Below are 23,129 nucleotides of genomic sequence, written 5' to 3' on the forward strand. Positions count from 1 at the left end.
TCCAGACCTGTGGTACCACCCTCAGCTTCAGGCTCATGTTGAAGACATGCTCCATAACTCCACACAGTTCATCTGCGCAGGACTTAAGGAGCCTGGGGCTGATGCCATCAGGTCCTGCTGCCTTCCTCACTTTAATCCTCTTCAGCTCACTCCTCACCTGTGCTGCTGTGACAGTCAGTGGTTGGCAGGGGGACCATGTGCTGGGGGGATGGGTGAGTCCAGGCGAAGTGGGGAGCTGATGGTCCAGGGCAGAGAAGTGAAGAGGAACAGATGCAGGGCATTGTCCAGCTGTGGAAGAGGGAGCATGCAGCTGTGCAGGGGGAGGGGCGGGTGACCGATCAAACCTCAAGAAGTGAGCATTTAAATCATTCACCCACTGTAGATCCCCCTCTGTCTGGGCAGGGGGGATTTTGAAGACCGAGATGGTTTTCAGGCTTCTCCACACTCCCTGAATGTTTTGCAGCTGCTCCTCCATCCTCCTCTTGTAGCCGGCCTTAGCCTGATCCTCCTCCTCAGCTCCTTCTGCACAGTCCTCAGCTCCTCCTTGTTCCCTGACCTGAAGGCTCTCTTCTTCTCCTTCAGCAGAGCCTTCAGTTCACGGTTAATCCATGGCTTGTTGTTTGGAAAACACTGCACCGTCCGGGAGGGAACAATGTTCTCAAAACAGAAGTTGATGTACACAGAGACACAGACAGACACACACGCCTGTTGCTTATTTCTCATGCAATAAATATACCATAATAAACTGTACTAAAGTAAGTTATATTGTCATAAATAGAATAAATAGATTATTACTACACACTGTCAGTCCCCGCCCCTTCTGGCAATCAGCCAATCATGTCAAACGTTCATTCATTTTCTACCTAGAGCGCTAACTGCCTTTGCCACCATGCACCCTGTTATATTAATATTAGTTTAAATGTGTAAAAAAATAATATATATATATATATATATATAATATACATTATATATATATATATATAATATAATATAATGTATATAATATAAATGTATATATTATATATATATTATATATATATAATATATATATATATATATATACATACATATATATATAATTTATTTGTCTGAGGTGTCAAACTTGTCAAACTCTGTGCGCCGTTACCGTGACTACAATGACACCAAAGAGGAGTGTTTATGACCTGGATAAGGCTAAAGCAAAGCATCAAGTATCACTTAACTTCTGTTCATAAAAATAGGCTTTTTGTTTTTAGAAAACCCATGAAAGAATGTTATAAATGACATGTTTATCCTTCCAACAGCAATAATGTCTGTGATTAAATATAAAATGTTACACATGTAGTTCAGAAAAACTAATGTCACAGAAGCTGTTTTATCAAACCCCTCTTAATGTCGTAACGTCTACTCTGCACTATAAGTTATAGTTATATACTATACTTATAGTCTATAAGTTATAGTTATAATTATACTTATAGTCTACAAGTTATAGTTATATACTATACTTATAGTCTATAAGTTATAGTTATAATTATACTTATAGTCTATAAGTTATAGTTATATACTATACTTATAGTCTATAAGTTATAGTTATAATTATACTTATAGTCTATAAGTTATAGTTATAATTATACTTATAGTCTATAAGTTATAGTTATATACTATACTTATAGTCTATAAGTTATAGTTATAATTATACTTATAGTCTATAAGTTATAGTTATAATTATACTTATAGTCTATAAGTTCCAGTCCTGTCTGTCCGGTCAGTCCCATCCTCTTAGTCTGGTCCTGTCAGTCCGGTCCTGTCAGTCCCTTCCTCGGTGACTCCGGTCCTGTCAGTCCGGTCCTGTCAGTCCCCTCCTCTCAGTCCGCTCCTGTCAGTCCGGTCCTGTCAGTCCCCTCCTCTCAGTCCGCTCCTGTCAGTCCGGTCCTGTCAGTCCCCTCCTCTCAGTCCGGTCCTGTCAGTCCCCTCCTGTCAGTCCGGTCCTGTCAGTCACCTCCTCTGAGTCCGGTTCTGTCAGTCCCTTCCTCCGTGACTCCGGTCCTGTCAGTCCCCTCCTGTCAGTCCCTTCCTCGGTGACTCCGGTCCTGTCAGTCCGGTCCTGTCAGTCCCCTCCTCTCAGTCCGCTCCTGTCAGTCCGGTCCTGTCAGTCCCCTCCTCTCAGTCCGGTCCTGTCAGTCCCTTCCTCCGTGACTCCGGTCCTGTCAGTCCCCTCCTGTCAGTCCCTTCCTCGGTGACTCCGGTCCTGTCAGTCCCCTCCTGTCAGTCCCTTCCTCTGTGACTCCGGTCCTGTCAGTCCGGTCCTGTCAGTCCCCTCCTCTCAGTCCGCTCCTGTCAGTCCGGTCCTGTCAGTCACCTCCTCTGAGTCCGGTTCTGTCAGTCCCTTCCTCCGTGACTCCGGTCCTGTCAGTCCCCTCCTGTCAGTCCCTTCCTCGGTGACTCCGGTCCTGTCAGTCCGGTCCTGTCAGTCCCCTCCTCTCAGTCCGCTCCTGTCAGTCCGGTCCTGTCAGTCCCCTCCTCTCAGTCCGGTCCTGTCAGTCCCTTCCTCCGTGACTCCGGTCCTGTCAGTCCGGTCCTGTCAGTCCCCTCCTCTCAGTCCGCTCCTGTCAGTCCGGTCCTGTCAGTCCCCTCCTCTCAGTCCGGTCCTGTCAGTCCCTTCCTCCGTGACTCCGGTCCTGTCAGTCCGCTCCTGTCAGTCCCTTCCTCGGTGACTCCGCTCCCGTGAGTCCGCTCCTGGTCTTGCCCGGTGCGGGCCTCCATGTTGTTCACAGGAGCCTCGGAGCGAACAAGTGCCCGGCCGAAAGTCTCACGTTGCAGCTCTGAGTGCGGGAAGCCACAGTCCAGAGAGTGAGTGAGTTGAGCAGCCGATAGAAGATGGCAGACTACAGGGAAGACTCCGGGGCCCGGGCCCTCCTCGCGCTGCAGTCGGCTCCGTGCAGCCCGGTGCGTGTGGCGGTGACCTCCCGCTCCTTCCCGCAGTTCCTGGGGCCTCCGCTCATGGAGGCCCGCGGGGACGCAGGGGTCGCGCCGATGCGCCTGGGTTCTCCTCCGCGGCAGGCCCTGGCCAGGCTCGAAGGCCGGGACTTTGAGTTTGTCATGCGCCTGAGGACGGTGACCATCGGGCGGAACTCGTCGCACGGCTCCGTGGACATCAACATGGGACACTCGAGCTTCATCTCCCGCAGACACCTGCAGATCATGTACGACGACGCCAGCGGCTTTTCTCTGCGCTGCCTGGGCAAAAACGGCGTGTTTGTGGATGGTGTGTTCCAGCGCAGAGGGGCCCCGCCGCTGCCGCTGCCCCGGGAGTAAGTGCCCCACTCACGGCCACAACTTTTAACAACTTTTACAAACTTAGTGTTGCGCAAAGTTGACGTTCCACTGCATTATTTATAACGTCCCGTGTTGCCCTTGAGTTGAACCGGTTGTGTTTTGGCTGTAATTCATTGTGATCGATGTGTGTAACAGAACGACACGCTGTTATTACACAACACACACTTCACTGTTGTGTCCACAGTGTGTTGTGTTTGTCACAACCACAGCAGTGTGTTTATTTACCTGCTGAACTCGTGTAATGCACTTTAAGCTAACGTGTGTTAGCACATTCCTCTTACTCTTTATATTAGTTTTATTTTCAGCTCAGGCCGTGTCTTTGGTCACTTTAGAGCCATGAAAAACATTTGTCCAGAGTGTGTAGTCCTACACAAAGATGCATTTGGACACACTTTAGTTAAAATGCGTGAGACTTGGGCAGTTAGCATGAGGCTAGCGCTAGCACGTCACGTAAACACTAATGTAAACAAACGCGCCCTGAGTCGGAGAAAAGAGACTTAGTTTGGTTTGTGGTCACACTTTACACATCACGTGTTTGTGGCCGATGTTTAATGAAATAAATATGTGGTGTGTTTGTTTTGACTTGTTTAATCCATCGACAAAAGCCACAACAAATGCTCAGCTCTAACTGAAACATGAGGTTTGTCTGGCGCTGTGTCTGTCACGTTTCAGGAAGAGGTGGCCAGGGGCCCTGGTCTGCGCGGCCGCTGATTGGCTGCAGTGATTGTTTGTGGGCGGGTTCTGAGTGAAGCGGAAGTGCGGTCTGAAATGGCATTATGTATCACAGCTCCATGATCAGCACATGGAGTCAACAGGTCATATACAGTGGCCCCAGCACAGGGCCGGGTCCCCAGCACAGGGCCGGGCACATGTGCGTGTCACACACACGTGTGTGACACACACGTGTGCGTGTAACACACGTGTGTGACACACACGTGTGCGTGTAACACACGTGTGTGTCACACACATGTGCGTGTCACACACGTGTGTGACACACACGTGTGCGTGTAACACACGTGTGTGACACACACGTGTGCGTGTAACACACGTGTGTGACACACACGTGTGCGTGTAACACACGTGTGTGACACACACGTGTGCGTGTAACACACGTGTGTGACACACACGTGTGCGTGTAACACACGTGTGTGACACACACGTGTGCGTGTCGAAAGTCTCAAATCTAAAGAAGATGGCGGTAAATGCACCTTTGCAGTTGGCTGCCAGCCGCCAGTAAAAGCAACAACAACATGTTACAACGTGTGTTACGAAGCATGTTACACAGCCTTTCGCGGGAAATCATTCTTGTTACAGACAAGACGAGCAAAACAAATCGTTTTCATGTCGGGATCATAATACGAATAAAATACTATAATTAATAATAATAATAACTTTTATTTATATAGCGCTTTTCAGTGACCCAAAGACGCTGAACATAATAAAAAAGGGGGGGGTATTTACAGACAGGGGGGACAACACGTACAGAACACATTAATATACAGATAAAATGAACAAGACAGAAGAAGTAGAGAGAAAAAGATGGGGATGTAACAGGGGGTAGAAGTGTAGGCAATGGGGTAGAGGAGGCTAATTCCATCTTTTATCAGCAAACCCCGGGTATAATCTAACCATGGGCCCCCAACCATGGCCCTCCCCAACCATGGGCCCCCCCAACCATGGGCCCTCCCCAACCATGGGCCCCCCCAACCATGGGCCCCGGCCCAATAATAATCACTGACTTCTAGTGCACATTTACATGTTCATTTACAATTGCACAATTTGAACTGAACGTTCCACACTTTACATTGACACAACTGCTATTTTGCATGTTTACATTTAATTCTATAGAATATGACGGTAATAATCTGTGCCTCCTTCAAGATATCGATGTAAATCTTTTACAGTGATAAAAATACTGTGACCGTGTCATGTCAAGAGATTTCTATATCTAACTTACTCTGTACCGCACTAGAGTTCTGAGGGAGGGGTTATTTATCGGGTCCAGTATCGGTATCGGCTGAAATCTGTCCATATTTGGCACAGACATTTTAGTCGGTTTGTTTCCACGTGTCATTCCCTGTTTGTCCTCAGGGTGTCAGTAACCATGGAAACAGAAGGACAAATAGGCTAAAAATATGTCTCAAGTGTAACGTTAATTTCTGATTGTGACGTTTACTTCAGGGCCTTGTTAGCTGCGCCGCATTTAAACTAGCGTGTGACTAGCCTGTAACTAGCCCGTGACTAGCATGTGACTAGCCCGTGACTAGCTTTCACTAGCCTGTGACTAGCCTGTAACTAGCGTGTAACTAGCGTGTAACTAGCGTGTTCCTGTGCGTCAGGTGTGTGCTGCGCTTCCCCAGCACGGTGATAAAGATCCAGTTCATGTCTTTGCTGGAGCCGGAGGAGCAGCGGGACCACGACCCTTCACCCCCGCCGCGGCCCCTCCTGCCCCACATCTCGCCCCTGAAGATCAGCATCCCCACGCCGCAGCAGCACGAGGAGCACATGCGGGCGTTTGGCTCTCCTCTGCCCTCGCCCACCGGCACCCTCAGGTACACGCCCACACGCACCCGCACGCCGCCGTTACCGGGCTAGCTTCTGTTTACTCGCGGGAACTGGTCCTGCCCGTCACGACTTACTGGAAAATACAGCCTGACTTCATATTATTCGACTTGATTTGTTTGATTCATATATATTTGCAACTTTTTATGACGCGTTTCTTTTAAACTAAATAGCCACGTTTCGACTGGTCCGGTTTAATGCGTCGTGACAAATGTTTTATTAATAATTGTACCTGAATTATACTTTGTGTGAATGACAGAGATCGGCCGTACAATTACAAAGACTTTTAGTAATTCAAAGTTTAGTCATTCTAAGATGTGACGTGGCTAAAGCTAGCGTCCAAACTGTAGTACTTCCTGTTTATTGTCAGCTTTTTCTGCATTTATTCCTCTTATTCGTGCCTCTACACAACGTCTTAATGTCTCTTAATGTAATGTATTGAGTTTGGAATAGCTCAGATGCTCAAAATATATTGTATCTTTGGTCTCGATGCGTGTGCAAACAGGAAACGCCCGTTGCTAACGCGTGCTAGCGTTGTTTTGCTAAGTATTTCCAGAGCTAGCATCTCTGGAACTACGGCGGTTTATATATGGCGCTCGCTGGTAAATAAATAGTAAATAGCCCCATCTGGCTAACTTAAGACCGCGGAGACGAACCGCACCGCACTGCTAGCTTACTCCAACAAAACGTAATTACCCAGGCAAAACCGTTCATCATCGCTACAACTAATTTAATATTTAGATCAGTTTTTGGACAAACAATGGAGTTCAGTTTTTGTTTTTTTTTAAAACATGTCAATGATCGTAATCAAATAATTAGCGGTGAATCGTTAGCAACGTGCTAAAAGGCGCTCTAAATATCTGGCTAACGGTGAACGGACTCAGCAGAAATATCACGTTCTGCCCTGGTTTGAAAGATGACACGTTAGTTTTCAGTGCGAAGTGCCACGTTTCAGCGTCGGCCGCATCCAGAGGGTTGTCATGGATACAACCGTGACTCATTTGATTAGTTGTGTCAATATGCTATGCTACTAGAGCGTGTTCGTCTTAAGATAATTAAGCTTTCCATTCTTAAAAGATGGTAACGTGTCGTGGTCCTGAAAACACTAAGCAGATAAAGACAGATGTTAAAATAATTACATTTATTACAATTTACTGAGGACACGTTCTATAATCCAGGGCATGTTTGGCTTTACTGCAAATAAATCTACTTCATAATTGTTATCAGCAGAATCTATATTTGTTTGCTAGAAAAAGACCGTTAAAACTAGACAAAGCAATCTAATTAATTAATGCTTGTGGTAATTTAAGCGACACGTACAGTCACTTTGTCACGTGTTAAGATAACATCACTGTGTAAGTGTAATATTACTTATACATCTACTTTTATTATTACATATAACAGAATTAAGAACTGAACCAATACAAATGTTAGCTAATAAAATATGTACAAAAAGAAATGATCCAAGCTCCTAATCAGTCAATGAGCCCCATATTTCTTATTCACTAAACTATATAAACTACATAAACTACATAAACTACACAAACTACACAAACTACACAAACTACACAAACTACCCAAACTACACAAACTACCCAAACTACACAAACTACCCAAACTACCCAAACTACCCAAACTACCCAAACTACCCAAACTACACAAACTACACAAACTACCCAAACTACCCAAACTACCCAAACTACACAAACTACCCAAACTACACAAACTACCCAAACTACCCAAACTACACAAACTACCCAAACTACCCAAACTACCCAAACTACCCAAACTACACAAACTACCCAAACTACCCAAACTACCCAAACTACACAAACTACACAAACTACCCAAACTACCCAAACTACCCAAACTACCCAAACTACCCAAACTACCCAAACTACACAAACTACCCAAACTACCCAAACTACACAAACTACATAAACTACATGCTTTAGACCCGCTTTAGACCCGCTTCAGACCCGCTTTAGTCCCGCTTTAGTCCCGCTTTAGTCCCGCTTTAGACCCGCTTCAGACCCGCTTTAGTCCCGCTTTAGTCCCGCTTTAGTCCCGCTTTAGTCCCGCTTTAGACCCGCTTTAGTTCCGCTTTAGTCCCGCTTTAAACCCGCTTTAGACCCGCTTTAGTCCCTCTTTAGACCCGCTTTAGACCCGCTTTAGTCCCGTTTTAGTCCCGTTTTAGACCCTCTTTAGACCCGCTTTAGACCCTTTTTAGATCCTTTTTAGTCCCACTTTAGACCCGCTTTAGACCCGCTTTAGTCCCGCTTTAGACCCGCTTTAGTCCTGTGTTAGTCTTGTTTTAGTTCTGATTTTGTTCAATTCAATTTAATGCAATTTATTTTTGTAAAGCCCGAGTTCACACCTGGAGTGATGTCCCAGCACAGCAGGAAAACGGGGGAGATAATAATTATATTTGTATTATTATAATGTGTGAATGAATTAGAAAGAATGAAATAAGCAAATCACAACAACAACAACAACAACACATTTGGGTGAAAATGTTCCATATTTGAGTCACTTTTCAGGCTCCTTCATAAACGCAGGAGAATCAAACTTCACGTCGTGCGTTTGGCTCTGAACACATGTTGCACAAACCCCTCTCCCCCTGTCGCACCCTGTCGCCCCCTGCTGGCCCCACCGACACCCGGCGTCTTCAGCTCTCCACCAATGTCAGCTCGACCTGGGCCGGCCTTATATGGAAGGGCTGCGGCTCAGAGGCGTCTGATTGGCCCGTCTGCAGGGGGATCGTTTGGCTTCTGGGACTTTTTTTTTTTTTTTTTTTTTCTTGTTCAGTAGTGTTTCCTTTTCCTCCCTCCTCTCTCCTCCCTCCTCTCTCCTCCCTCCTCCCTCCTCTCTCCTCCCTCCCTCCCTCCTCCTCTCTCCTCCCTCCTCTTTCCTCCCTCCCTTCCTCCTCCTCTCTCCTCCCTCCTCTCTCCTCCCTCCTCTCTCCTCCCTCCCTCCCTCCTCCTCTCTCCTCCCTCCTCTTTCCTCCCTCCCTTCCTCCTCCTCTCTCCTCCCTCCCTCCCTCAACCCTCCTCCTCCCTCCCTCCCTCCCTCCCTCCTCTCTCCTCCCTCCCTCCCTCCTCCTCCTCTCTCCTCCCTCCCTCCTCTCTCCTCCCTCCCTCCCTCCTCCTCCTCTCTCCTCCCTCCCTCCTCTCTCCTCCCTCCCTCCCTCCTCCTCCTCCCTCCTCCCTCCTTCCCCCTCCTCCTCCCTCCTCTCCCTCCTTCCTCCTCCCTCCTCCTCTCCCTCCTCCATCCTCCTCCTCTCCCTCCTCCCTCCTTCCTCCTCCCTCCTCCTCTCCCTCCTCCCTCATTCCTCCTCCTCCTCCCTCTTCCATCCTTCCCTCCTCCTCTCCCTCCTCCATCCTCCCTCCTCCATCCTTCCTCCTCCCTCCCTCCTCCATCCTTCCTCCTCCATCCTTCCTCCTCCCTCCCTCTTCCTCCTCCCTCCTCCATCCTTCCTCCTCCTCTCCCTCCTCCCTACTTTCCCCTCCTTCCTCCTCTCCCTCCTCCATCCTTCCTCCTCCTCCCTCCCCCCTCCCTTCAGCTCAATCTATTTTCCAAAAAAGTACTTTATTTTCATCAGGTTGTTTTCATTCAGAAGTTTGATTTCACACCTTCTGTGAAATGGATTTGCAAATGAAAGAGAATGAAGGAAATCCCTGTTGTGTTGGTCAAAGTGCCAGCAATAAATAATGAATAATCATACAAATGTTTCTTCTCACAGAAATCATAACATCCGACACAGTGACAAACCCGAGTTTGGTGTTTGTATGTGTTAATAACTTAAGGTTTATGTGTCTGTGGGAGAAAATGTCCTTCAAAGTTGCACTGTCTCATATAAATCTATGGATGCGAGTGGATTCAATGAAACAATAAAAGATCTTTAGGACTTTAGACGGCACTAACCAAACCGCTGCCTCTCCTTAAACTTCTTTTTACATTAGTGAAAACTGAATATATATTAATTCATGTTATTTAACAACATTTGAATATTTAATCTTTTTATTCAGTTTATTCAGATCGAGAGAATCCAGTTATAAACCTTTTAGAAATATAGATGAGGGCAGAGGTTCTGTTCACACCAGATCTTTACCGGTCTAAAACTGGACTATTCCAGTCTAAACTAAGACTGCGGAGTTGTGAATATTTTTACATCTCCGTCAGTTTTAAATCTTTAACTCCAGACTGTTTCTGGTCCCATTTCTACCTCCAACTTGTAAACATTGGGCCGTGCGCGCCGCTGTGAATGCTGGGAGTTGCTTTTCCTGTCTGGCAGCTCCTGTATTGTTCCTGCTCACATTGTTGTTCTGGTGCCAGAGTTCACGGCGCTTTCACCGTCGCTCTGAAACAAATACACATCCTTTTGAGAACTGAACCGAACTTTAACTTAAACTAATCCACTGGTCCAGATTCACCTGTGAAACATAGATCTGACTCGTCTGCATCATTGTGATAGGACACATTTTCACTGCGTATCAGCTGACCTAACAGCAGCATGTAGAGGGCGAACAGAAGGGGTCCCAGGACTGACCCTTGGGGCACACCGTTACCAAATTCAACAAAGTACTTCCTGTCTTCCAAAATGTCATATTAATAGTACTAGTAATACATTTACAGCCAGACCAATGCAACAAGTTAGAATTTTTTATCAATAATTCATAAATATTCTCTCTCTAGAAGCCTTCAGCCGCCACATTTCAACCTTTTATTTACTTAATATATTTGAAGAACTTCGATGTACAATAGAAATCATCATTTGACTTCTTAAATAATTGTTAGTTGAATCCCCAGTCCTTTTATTATTACTGGATTGCTTTGTGAAATGATTGATAATATAAAAAATCTCTAAACGTTTCATGGCGAGCTGAATAAAACATCGAAATAATGTCGGAATCTTTCAAACAAGGGTTGCACATTTCTGTTGGATCGCTGCTGTTGCGTCCACAGTTACTCACAGCCCTCACCCTGGTTTCCTCAAATACTTGAGTAACATTATTTTGAAGTGCGTTGTTGGCGACGGCGTTGTTGGCGACGGCGTTGTTGGCGACGGCGTACACAATCTCGGCGTCCTTTGTGTACCGTGCTAACAGCAGCAGGTGTGGGTTGTATAATCACGCCGGCTTTTTCCTGTTCTCCGTCTCCGAGCAGCGGATGAAGCGCGGTTAATGTTTAAAGGCCGGCGATTTCAACCCGTTTGGATCCAATCAAATAGTTATTCCTTCTGCCCCGTTTCTATCGACGATGCGGGCGACGCTTCGCAGACGCCGACCCACAGACGCTGCCTGTAAAGTGCGGTCACAATCGGCGTCCGGAGCCGTCCTCCTGACACGTCCATGAGGTGTACCGGCGGTTTGAATTTGATCCACACCATAAAAGTGAAACTGCTTTATGCCACAATAACCATAAAGCAGGATAAACACATGATATAAACGCATGATGTAATCACATGATGTAATCACATGATGTAATCACATGATATAAAGACTGTAAACGTCCCAGGCTCTGAGTTCATCTACAGGAAATGACAAACTCAAAACAAGTCGTAAAAACCAGGAAAGTGCTCGAATCAGCCAAAACCTGCAACTGATGATTATCTTATTAACACAGATATTCTTTACATTTATTTATTATGTTTGTTTTTACCACTGGTCACATGTTTGTGGTTACCTCTTCACTTCACCCTCTTCACTTCACCCTCTTCACTTCACCCTCTTCACTTCACCCTCTTCACTTCACCCTCTTCACTTCACCCTCTTCACTTCACCCTCTTCACTTCATCCTCTTCACTTCATCCTCTTCATTTCATCCTCTTCACTTCACCCTCTTCACTTCACCCTCTTCACTTCACCCTCTTCACTTCATCCTCTTCACTTCATCCTCTTCACTTCATCCTCTTCATTTCATCCTCTTCACTTCACCCTCTTCACTTCACCCTCTTCACTTCATCCTCTTCACTTCACCCTCTTCACTTCATCCTCTTCATTTCATCCTCTTCACTTCACCCTCTTCACTTCATCCTCTTCACTTCATCCTCTTCACTTCACCCTCTTCACTTCACCCTCTTCACTTCACCCTCTTCACTTCACCCTCTTCACTTCATCCTCTTCATTTCATCCTCTTCACTTCACCCTCTTCACTTCATCCTCTTCATTTCATCCTCTTCACTTCACCCTCTTCACTTCACCCTCTTCACTTCATCCTCTTCACTTCACCCTCTTCACTTCACCCTCTTCACTTCACCCTCTTCACTTCACCCTCTTCACTTCACCCTCTTCACTTCACCCTCTTCACTTCACCCTCTTCACTTCACCCTCTTCACTTCACCCTCTTCACTTCACCCTCTTCACTTCACCCTCTTCACTTCACCCTCTTCACTTCATCCTCTTCACTTCACCCTCTTCACTTCATCCTCTTCATTTCATCCTCTTCACTTCATCCTCTTCACTTCACCCTCTTCACTTCACCCTCTTCACTTCATCCTCTTCACTTCATCCTCTTCACTTCATCCTCTTCACTTCATCCTCTTCACTTCATCCTCTTCACTTCACCCTCTTCACTTCACCCTCTTCACTTCACCCTCTTCACTTCACCCTCTTCACTTCACCCTCTTCACTTCACCCTCTTCACTTCATCCTCTTCACTTCATCCTCTTCACTTCTCTCTCGCTCAAACCGTTTTTTCTCTTTTTCGACAGCGTTCCTAACTCGTGTCCGGCCAGCCCTCGGGGCGCGGGCTCGTCCGGCTACCGCTACGGACGCAACATCACCTCTGACCTGCAGCTGGCGGCGGAGTTCGCGGCCAAGGCAGTGTCCGAGCAGAGGCGGAGCCTGACGGAGCAGAGGGGCGTGCCCGGCGAGGGCAGAGGCGAGGCAGCGGGAGGCGGAGACATCCCGAAGGTTTTAGACGCCGCCTTATCCACAGCAGCATCATCACAGACCGCAATATTCAATGGACTGAGATATACAGCGTCGCGGTTAGCATGTTAGCATGTTAGCCTCACCGCGAGAGGGTCCCCAATTCACAGATCTGACTTAAAAACATGAACAACAGAACTTAAACTCACCACCAAGATTTTTCACACCTCGCAGAGAGCCCGAGTGAGTTTTGCCATCACAGTAATGCTAACAACAGCTAGCATGCTAACTGCTCCGACCTCTGAAAGTTGTGAAAAGTGCGCAATACACGTGTACTGCTGTGAAGGGTTTAAAATGAACTCGTTTCATAAAAAATATGCATAAAAACTACAATTACAGATGGACTGTGCTGTTATTGTGGTATATTTGGTTATTTAGTTGCAATATCCATTATTACAATTTCAATACTTTTGCGATATATTGCGCAATACAATACTGATTACAATAGCGATTAAATTAGCGCACACATTTTTTTTTCACTTCAGGAGCAGTAATGTTTGTGCAAAGACTTAAATATGAACTGCTAAACCAATACAATCATTCCATAGCATGTTTATAGAGGTTTTAAAAATGTGTTATCCTGGTAAAGTAAGTCAAAAACACACTTGTATTTAGCTTCCTCTCCTTATCCGAGCCTCACAAAACGCTCCGTAACAAATTGCCCAGATTTGCCAGATCTTCTGTGCCGTTTTTAAGTCTGCTGCCAATAGACGGAGCTCTAACTCAACTCCTGACGTGGGGAACGCCTGAGAGAAAGCCGTGTGTATTTTAAGTTCCAAAACATGAGATGCTAAGGCAGAGGTGCTAAAGAGCGCGCGTAAACACTTAAACACTTCCTTCCTGTTTTAATGCTCAGAATCATACCTAGAGTTGTCTTATGATTCATTCAAATATACAGGATATTTAGGGCATGTCTTTCTATGAATCTTGGAACTTTTTTATGCTCGAGCAGGTTTCTTGTCCTGTGTTCCCGCAGGACGAGTCCAAGCCGCCATATTCCTACGCGCAGCTGATCGTGCAGGCCATCTCTTCAGCCCCAGACAAGCAGCTGACTCTGAGCGGCATCTACGCCCACATCACCAAGCATTACCCGTACTACCGCACCGCCGACAAGGGCTGGCAGGTAGGCCTTTCCCTCCACCGCCGCATCTGGGACAGGTACGCGCCGGCTCGTGTGTAACGAGCTCGTGTTCGGTTTGTCAGGAACGCCAATTCGATACGTGCGTTTTGAAGGCCGGTGCCAGCGGGTTTAAATGGTAAGAGCGGTTCTGAAAGAAAAGCAGTAAAAGCAGTTTAAAAAAAGAGAGCCAAAACTGCACTGTGGCCCCGCCCCCTGAAATTCATTATGTCATCATGGCCCGCCTTCATTTGAAAACTACTGCCTAAGATCATCAGTGGATTAAGGACTGTGCTGTTATAGACATCAGGCAGAGCAAACAAATATGTCTGTTTGCCATAACCTGACCAACTCGATGAAAAACTAGCTAACTGAATTTTTTTTTTTATACGCATTTTGTCAAAATTATGCCAAAGATATATTTTTCTCTTATATCTCGCCGACTCTCCGACCATTTTTTCAAAAAAGCGCTGTGTTGAATTTTGCATCACTGAAACTCGCTAGAAATATTTGCTGAAAACCGAGGGAGAAATGTAACTAACACAAAACACCAACGGAGAACGTCTCATTGACTGTTGAAGCCTGACCCCTGGTGGTCACTGGCAGAATCAAAAAATGGCGACAGGTGTGTTCTGTGGTGTTCAGTGTGTCGGGGAAAGAGTGAGAATTAAGAATAAGTTGATGGTTTTAAGACAGATTGATGCGTGGCATGATCCGCTCGTGGACTTGGAGGTGAAAAAGATGATGTGCCAATAAAGCGTCCGAACATTCAAACGAAGTGGAGCTAATTATCATTAAATGGGTGGATTTTTTTATACATAATTGGATTTTTTTATGCCTTCAAAGTTAAAAAAATAAAAGAATTTACCTATCTACCGACCCACTTGTAAAATGTTGGGTTGGGTTACAGCCTTATACTCCATAGTCACAGTACAATATCCTCTAAATAACTGTTTAAACTATTATATTTGTTGTACATGTGAGATGTTCTCTCTTTGGCCTCCGCAGAACTCCATCCGACACAACCTGTCCCTGAACCGTTACTTCCTGAAGGTGGCGCGCTCCCAGGACGAGCCGGGCAAAGGCAGCTTCTGGAGGGTGGACTCGGCCTCGGAGAGCAAGCTGGTGGAGCAGGCCTTCAGGAAGAGGCGGCAGAGGGGCGTGGCCTGCTTCAGAACGCCATTCGGACCGCTCTCCTCCAGGTACGCCCCGCCGCCACATGGGACCGGCCGCTCGCTACCTGCACGGACCCACTCTGACCTGCACGGACCTACGCAGACCTATGTGGACCTACGCATGTGGACCTACACTGACCTACACGGACCTGCGTGGACCTACGCTGACCTACGTGGACCTACGCTGACCTACGTGGACCTACGCTGACCTACGTGGACCTACTGTTACATTTGGAACATCCGCGCACACATTTCACGCCACATGGTTAAGATTTCTGTATCACAAATCTTCATCATATTTAAATGTTTAAGTTTGGATTTCTCTGTGAGAAGATTCAACGATTCTCTATTTTATGAATGTGAAAACTCATCAGAGAGAGGGGGAGGAGCTGAGAGGGGGAGGAGCTGAGAGGGGGAGGAGCGGAGAGGGGGAGGAGCTAACTCCCAGCCAGGTGGACATTGTAGTCATTGTTACTCTTGTATTCCATGTCAGGAGTGCACCGGCGTCCCCCACCCACCAGGGGCTGATGTCTCCCACCTCCAGCGGCCTGCAGACCCCAGAGTGTCTGAGCAGAGAAGGCTCCCCCATCCCCCAGGACCACCACGAGCAGCTGGTCCACAAACTCTCCTCTGTGCCTGAGTATAGGTACTCCCAGAGCGCCCCAGGTCAGTGCCCAGAGTGTGTCTGTGGCAGGAGAATATCTGAACAGTGTGTCTGTGGCAGGAGGACATCTGAACAGTGTGTGTCTGTGGCAGGAGAATATCTGAACAGTGTGTGTCTGTGGCAGGAGGACATCTGAACAGTGTTTGTCTGTGGCAGGAGGACATCTGAACAGTGTGTCTGTGGCAGGAGGACATCTGAACAGTGTGTCTGTGGCAGGAGGACATCTGAACAGTGTGTCTGTGGCAGGAGGACATCTGAACAGTGTTTGTCTGTGGCAGGAGGACATCTGAACAGTGTTTTTCTGTGGCAGGAGGACATCTGAACAGTGTTTGTCTGTGGCAGGAGAATATCTGAACAGTGTGTGTCTGTGGCAGGAGGACATCTGAACAGTGTGTCTGTGGCAGGAGAACATCTGAACAGTGTGTGTCTGTGGCAGGAGGACATCTGAACAGTGTTTGTCTGTGGCAGGAGGACATCTGAACAGTGTGTCTGTGGCAGGAGGACATCTGAACAGTGTGTCTGTGGCAGGAGGACATCTGAACAGTGTTTGTCTGTGGCAGGAGGACATCTGAACAGTGTGTCTGTGGCAGGAGGACATCTGAACAGTGTTTGTCTGTGGCAGGAGAATATCTGAACAGTGTGTGTCTGTGGCAGGAGGACATCTGAACAGTGTGTGTCTGTGGCAGGAGAACATCTGAACAGTGTGTGTCTGTGGCAGGAGGACATCTGAACAGTGTGTGTCTGTGGCAGGAGGACATCTGAACAGTGTGTGTCTGTGGCAGGAGAACATCTGAACAGTGTGTCTGTGGCAGGAGAACATCTGAACAGTGTGTCTGTGGCAGGAGAACATCTGAACAGTGTGTCTGTGGCAGGAGGACATCTGAACAGTGTTTGTCTGTGGCAGGAGAACATCTGAACAGTGTTTGTCTGTGGCAGGAGGACATCTGAACAGTGTGTCTGTGGCAGGAGGACATCTGAACAGTGTGTCTGTGGCAGGAGGACATCTGAACAGTGTGTGTCTGTGGCAGGAGGACATCTGAACAGTGTTTGTCTGTGGCAGGAGGACATCTGAACAGTGTTTGTCTGTGGCAGGAGGACATCTGAACAGTGTTTGTCTGTGGCAGGAGAATATCTGAACAGTGTGTGTCTGTGGCAGGAGAATATCTGAACAGTGTGTGTCTGTGGCAGGAGAACATCTGAACAGTGTGTGTCTGTGGCAGGAGAACATCTGAACAGTGTGTGTCTGTGGCAGGAGGACATCTGAACAGTGTGTGTCTGTGGCAGGAGAACATCTGAACAGTGTGTCTGTGGCAGGAGGACATCTGAACAGTGTGTGTCTGTGGCAGGAGAACATCTGAACAGTGTGTCTGTGGCAGGAGGACATCTGAACAGTGTTTGTCTGTGGCAGGAGGACATCTGAACAGTGTGTCTGTGGCAGGAGAACATCTGAACAGTGTGTCTGTGGCAGGAGAACATCTGAACAGTGTGTCTGTGGCAGGAGAACATCTGAACAGTGTGTGTCTGTGGCAGGTTCTCCTGTGAGCAGTGGGCAGCCGGTCATCATGGCCGCGCCCTCACACGCCTCAGGCCTGCACTCTGGTCCAGGGAAAGGCCTGGCACTGTTCCCTGGAGGATCACAGTCCTCCCTCACCATGGTCAGAGTGGTGTCTTCTAGCCCTGGTGCCCTCCCCTCAAACGGGTACAGCTCCTCCCCCTCAGGCCTGGACAGCGACTTCAGAGGTACTTCAGTCTTTACAGAAGTGTGTGTTTGAGTTTGTCACTTAGAACTTTCTGAACTGTAGTTTTTGTACTTTAATTACATCAACATTTCTCAAAAATGTGACAGAAAAACCTTAAAAATTTGTCACAGAAAATAATGTGTGAAATGAATCTAAATACTGCTCTTCAAGTGCTTATGACGGTGGAACACTCACTGAACTAAAACATGTGTGAATTTGGCTGAAATTAGAAAAAATGTCATCTCAGAATAGCACATTTTGTAGGTTTATACTTTCACTTTGTAATTGATGACATCACACTCGAAAATTACCCAGCAAACACTGGGCCAAAACTCATCTGATGTCACAATTTTTTTTATTTGGCAAATTAAAATATATGAGAGCGACTTTATTTTGTTGAATTAATGTTTAGAGAGATTCTGCATAAACTTTGGCTGGAATGAGTGTCCCTGGTGTGATGTCACTTCCTGTCCCTGGTGTGATGTCACTTCCTGTCCCTGGTGTGATGTCACGTCCTGTCCCTGGTGTGATGTCACTTCCTGTCCCTGGTGTGATGTCACTTTCTGTCCCTGGTGTGATGTCACTTCCTGTCCCTGGTGTGATCTCACTTCCTGATCCTGGTGTGATGTCTCTTCCTGTCCCTGGTGATGTCACTTCCTGTCATTTTCTACAGATTCTATCACGTTTTCTCCACAAATACCTGCTCGATCAGTGTAAAACTATAATGTATAAATACAACAGGTATAAATTCACCAAATAAAGTCAGAATTAGAAAATGGTAAAAACCCGTCATACCTCACTTTAACTCCGTCTGGACACAATATGTCGTTACCGCTCGTCAGAATGATCCGGATCGAGTGTGGGATTTTGCCCGTCAGGAGTGAATGACAGACTTGAGTTTGTACTTGGCAGTTGAAAGTATTCATTTGTATATCGTGTCCTCCAGAGGCCCAGCTGGGCAGAGAGCGGGTCATCCAGGCGGTGGACAGTGCGGTGCAGGGGCCCGATGTCCGGAGCCTGGCCCCTGGGCTCCACCACCTTCCCGTGAGGCCGGTCACTCAGAACGGCCGGCACAGCAGCACCGTGGTGGCCTCGTCTGCGGCCAGCTTCAGCAACGCCTCGGGTAAGAGTCCACACGACGACGCAACGCCAACGCAATAAACACGCAACAAACGTGCAACGACAACGCAACGACAATGCAACGAACACGCTATAAACACGCCGCGAACGCAACAAGCACACAACAACGCAACAAACACGTCTCAAACACGCAACGACAACGTAACAAACATGCTATAAACACGCTAAAAACACTCCACGAACGCAACAAGCACGCCTCAAACGCAACAAGCACGCCTAAAACGCAACAAGTACGCCTCAAACACGCCTTGAACGCAACAAGCACGCCTAAAACGCAACAAGCACGCCTCAAACACGCCTCGAACGCAACAAGCACGCCTAAAACGCAACAAGCACGCCTCAAACACGCCTCGAACGCAACAAGCACGCCTAAAACGCAACAAGCACGCCTCAAACACGCCTTGAACGCAACAAGCACGCCTAAAACGCAACAAGCACGCCTCAAACACGCCACGAACGCAACAAACACGCCTCAAGCACGGTGCGTACGCAACAAGCACGCCGCTAACGCAACAAGCACGCCGCTAACGCAACAAGCACGGCGCTAACGCAACAAGCACGCCGCTACGCAACAAACACGTCTCAAACACGCAACGACAACGCAACAAACATGCTATAAACACGCTAAAAACACTCCACGAACGCAACAAACACGCCTCAAGCGCAACAAACACGCCTCAAACGCAACAAGCACGCCTCAAACGCAACAAACACGCCTCAAACGCAACAGCACGCCTAAAACGCAACAAGCACGCCTAAAACGCAACAAGCACGCCTAAAACGCAACAAGCACGCCTCAAACACGCCGCTAACGCAACAAGCACGCCGCTAACGCAACAAGCACGCCGCTAACGCAACAAGCACGCCGCTACGCAACAAACACGTCTCAAACACGCAACGACAACGCAACAAACATGCTATAAACACGCTAAAAACACTCCACGAACGCAACAAACACGCCTCAAGCGCAACAAACACGCCTCAAGCGCAACAAACACGCCTAAAACGCAACAAGCACGCCTAAAACGCAACAAGCACGCCTCAAACACGCCGCTAACGCAACAAGCACGCCGCTAACGCAACAAGCACGCCGCTAACGCAACAAGCACGCCGCTAACGCAACAAGCACGCCGCTACGCAACAAACACGTCTCAAACACGCAACGACAACGCAACAAACATGCTATAAACACGCTAAAAACACTCCACGAACGCCTCAAGCGCAACAAACACGCCTCAAGCGCAACAAGCACGCCTCAAACGCAACAAGCACGCCTCAAACGCAACAAGCACGCCTCAAACGCAACAAGCACGCCTCAAACGCAACAAGCACGCCTCAAACGCAACAAGCACGCCTAAAACGCAACAAGCACGCCTAAAACGCAACAAGCACGCCTAAAACGCAACAAACACACAGATGCAACAAGCACGGTACGTACGCAACAAGCACGCCGCGAACGCAACAAGCACGCCGCGAACGCAACAAGCACGCCGCGAACGCAACAAGCACGCCGCGAACGCAACAAGCACGCCGCGAACGCAACAAGCACGCCGCGAACGCAACAAGCACGCCGCGAACGCATCACAGGTTTAAGTGAGGCGTAGAATCAACTCGCCTTTGAAACTATTAAAGTCAAAAGCACAGACAGTTTTTGTAGGATTCTCGCCCTTCGCTGTTTATTTTAATGGAGTGAAAACCCGAGTTCCGAGCTGTGGGAGCAGCATAACAGAATCAGCCTCTACTGCTGAGGGTGTAGAGAGGTGCACACATAAATGCCCTCTAGTGTTCAAAAGTGGAGTTGTGATTACATTTAGATCATTCTTTACCTCGCGTCACATTATATTATTTACAGTTCTTATATTTGTTTACATTAAAGTGTGTTAAAGGGGACATATGTGCTTTTGTTTCCTCGCCCTTAGTTTACTCAAGGTTGTATTTTGATGCGTGTTTGAATAATCCTGTATTGTCCTGCAACTACGCGAGTGCTCGGAAAAGTCCTGTTTTCCTCTATCCCCTATCCCCGCCCACATCCCAGTACTTACTTGTAATTATTCGCGGGGTTTATCAGGTCCGTCAACTTCCTGTTAAAAAACGCAGCCCAGATTCTATTTCAAAGCTCAATATATTCAGTTTACAACGCACTAAATTTAAAACGATCTACTTAAAGTTCAAGAATAAGCGCCTGGGGAAAAAAGCACAATACGTCCCCTTTAAAATGGTAAGACAAAAAGGCGTTTCCGTGTTTTCCGTGCCCGTCCAAACGTGTGGTCCCCCCGTGTGTGGCGCAGTGTTGACCAGCCCGCTGCAGATGCTGGCGGCACAGGCCTCCAGCTCCCCCCCGGTGCTGGTGGGCGGAGCGCCCCCTCCTGGAGACGAGCCGCAGGCCAAACGCTTCAAGATGGAGGACGGCTTCGGGGGCGAGTCGGCGCCGCACCCGAGCGTCGCCTCCGCCCAGCAGCCCGTCATCGTCGCCATGGCGCCGCTAAGCCACGAAACCAGGAAGTGAAGCGGGGAACGCGCGGTGTCCAGGCAGCATTACACCACCCCACCCCCTGCTTTTGCCCCTCCCCCCAAACTGCTTTTATACGTGTGTGAGACTGCGTCCGACCACGCCCACTGGGGAAAACGCAATTGTTCAGCTTTACCGTTTTTATACAAGACGTGACGCATATTCGAGCTGTTGGACTGTTCCATGATTCATTCTGCGGCGCTCGTTCGGTCTCGGGAACAAACTGGAAAAAAAATAAAATCTCCATTCGGGATTTTTGCTTGGAATTCACGCTAAAATGAGCTTGAATCATTCTGCGTCGCGTGAAAGTGAAACATACGTTATTATGTTGGACTCTTTTTACGAAGCGACCGCAGAGATTCCGAGACCGAACGAACGCCACGTTTTTTCCAGATGATTTCGACGTTTTGGCCAAGCATCCTGAGCGGACATGTTTGTAGTTCAATATTCTTTAGCCCCACCAGCGTTAGCTCGGTGAAGTTTAGCATTAGCTAGTCCAAAAAAACAACAACAAAACAATTAAAAAAGCAGAAGGGAATCTGAACCATAGACCGTAAACGGATAGTGGACCAACACAGAAAATAAAAAGGGCTTGATGTTAACATTAGCTTGCTAGCTAGCTAATTGCTGGTAGCTTTATGATTTGGCTAAAAACAAGCTAGTAATATCCTCTTTTGGCTGATAATGTGGTCTCACTAGCCACTTTGGGCAGTTTAGCGTATTAGCTTGACATGCTATGTGCATGATAAATGCGCCGCCCGCTAACGTCTGTCGCTAATGTAAACAAATGTAAACGTTAAAGGAAATACGCAAACGGCACCATGTGATTTGTGACGTACAATAGAATAAAGTCATTTATAATGTAAAGACACATGAGCTAAAAACAGGTAAATTTGTATAAAACGACAATTACATTTGTGATTGTGAAAACCCCAAGTTAGTAATTAGCAAGTAGCTAGCAACACTTGAAAATAACTAGGCTAATTAGCCAAAACGTTAACGCCAAGTCCTGAAACAACTGTAAAAACACTACATACAAGAGCAGAAGTAAACTGTGGTCGCAATGTCATGTAGCAAACGATGCTAACTATGCTAAATGTAGCTCAGAAATGTAAAAGCGTTTGTGAAATAAAAAAAACAAACTTAAAAAAAGCAGCTATCCCAGCCTTCTAGTGGCAGCTTCCCTGTTCTAGTACATTCAATTTTTTTTATTTTTTATTTTTTTAACAAAAGCTGATTTCTTAATGGTTGAAAATAAATCTTTTACATTTCTCAAAAATAACATGACAAATCTAAGCCGCCTCCCACTGCGTCCCGGCGAGAACAAGCACTTGCAATGTAGATATTAATTGTGTATTTATTTTTTTAATATTCCGACCACTAATCGACATCAGGAACGACGTGCGGTGGTTTAAGGCGACTTTTCAAATCGACAAACGCCACAAATGTTAAGTATTATTACTGAAGGGGGCGTGGTCCACTATTCTGGCATTGTCTGTGTTTGAAACGCCGTTTAAACGCTCAGAAAACAACAACATTATTTATGAGCATATTTATATCAAATAAGAGGTAATTAATGTCGAAAATTAAAATAAATATTGATTATGGTCAGTTCTACCATTTACATTAGTTTTTTTATTTTATTTTTTAACACGACAAAAGATATAATCAAGTTAAAATGACTTAAATTCAGATTATTATTATTTTTTTTAATCACATTATCACATCACATCATGGCTGCCAATTAAATTTTTTATGTTTTTTTTGTGTGTATGTTTTTTTTTTAACCGAGAAACTGTGACGACCTCAGTTTTATACGTGAGTCGGTCCAACACGTTAGTCGTAAACCGCTCGTAACGGAGGTCAAAGGTCATTTGAGGCCCTGAACCCGAGGTCATCAGAGCGTCGGGGGTGAATGTCGACCAGTGATTGTGTTTCCGTGTTCTCTCTGCATCTTAACCTTGTTCCTCCCCTTT

General features: G+C 46.8%; 1 protein-coding gene across 1 annotated transcript; it reads left to right on the forward strand.

The window, feature by feature from the left end:
- The first annotated feature begins 2,735 nt into the window (after window positions 1-2,735).
- On the forward strand, window positions 2,736-22,749 carry foxk1 (forkhead box K1). The gene is made up of 9 exons (XM_072462817.1): window positions 2,736-3,290; window positions 5,655-5,867; window positions 12,590-12,791; window positions 13,786-13,932; window positions 14,935-15,128; window positions 15,595-15,767; window positions 17,296-17,505; window positions 18,451-18,627; window positions 20,933-22,749. Exons 1-9 carry the CDS (start codon window positions 2,857-2,859, stop codon window positions 21,148-21,150), a joined length of 1,968 nt encoding a protein of 655 aa, XP_072318918.1. The 5' UTR covers window positions 2,736-2,856; the 3' UTR covers window positions 21,151-22,749.
- The last annotated feature ends 380 nt before the right edge of the window (window positions 22,750-23,129 follow it).

The sequence above is a fragment of the Eucyclogobius newberryi genome, unplaced genomic scaffold (genome assembly GCF_026437365.1).
Source record: "Eucyclogobius newberryi isolate DKJ021-1_F unplaced genomic scaffold, fEucNew1.0.hap1 SCAF_4, whole genome shotgun sequence".
NCBI classification, from domain to species: domain Eukaryota; kingdom Metazoa; phylum Chordata; class Actinopteri; order Gobiiformes; family Gobiidae; genus Eucyclogobius; species Eucyclogobius newberryi.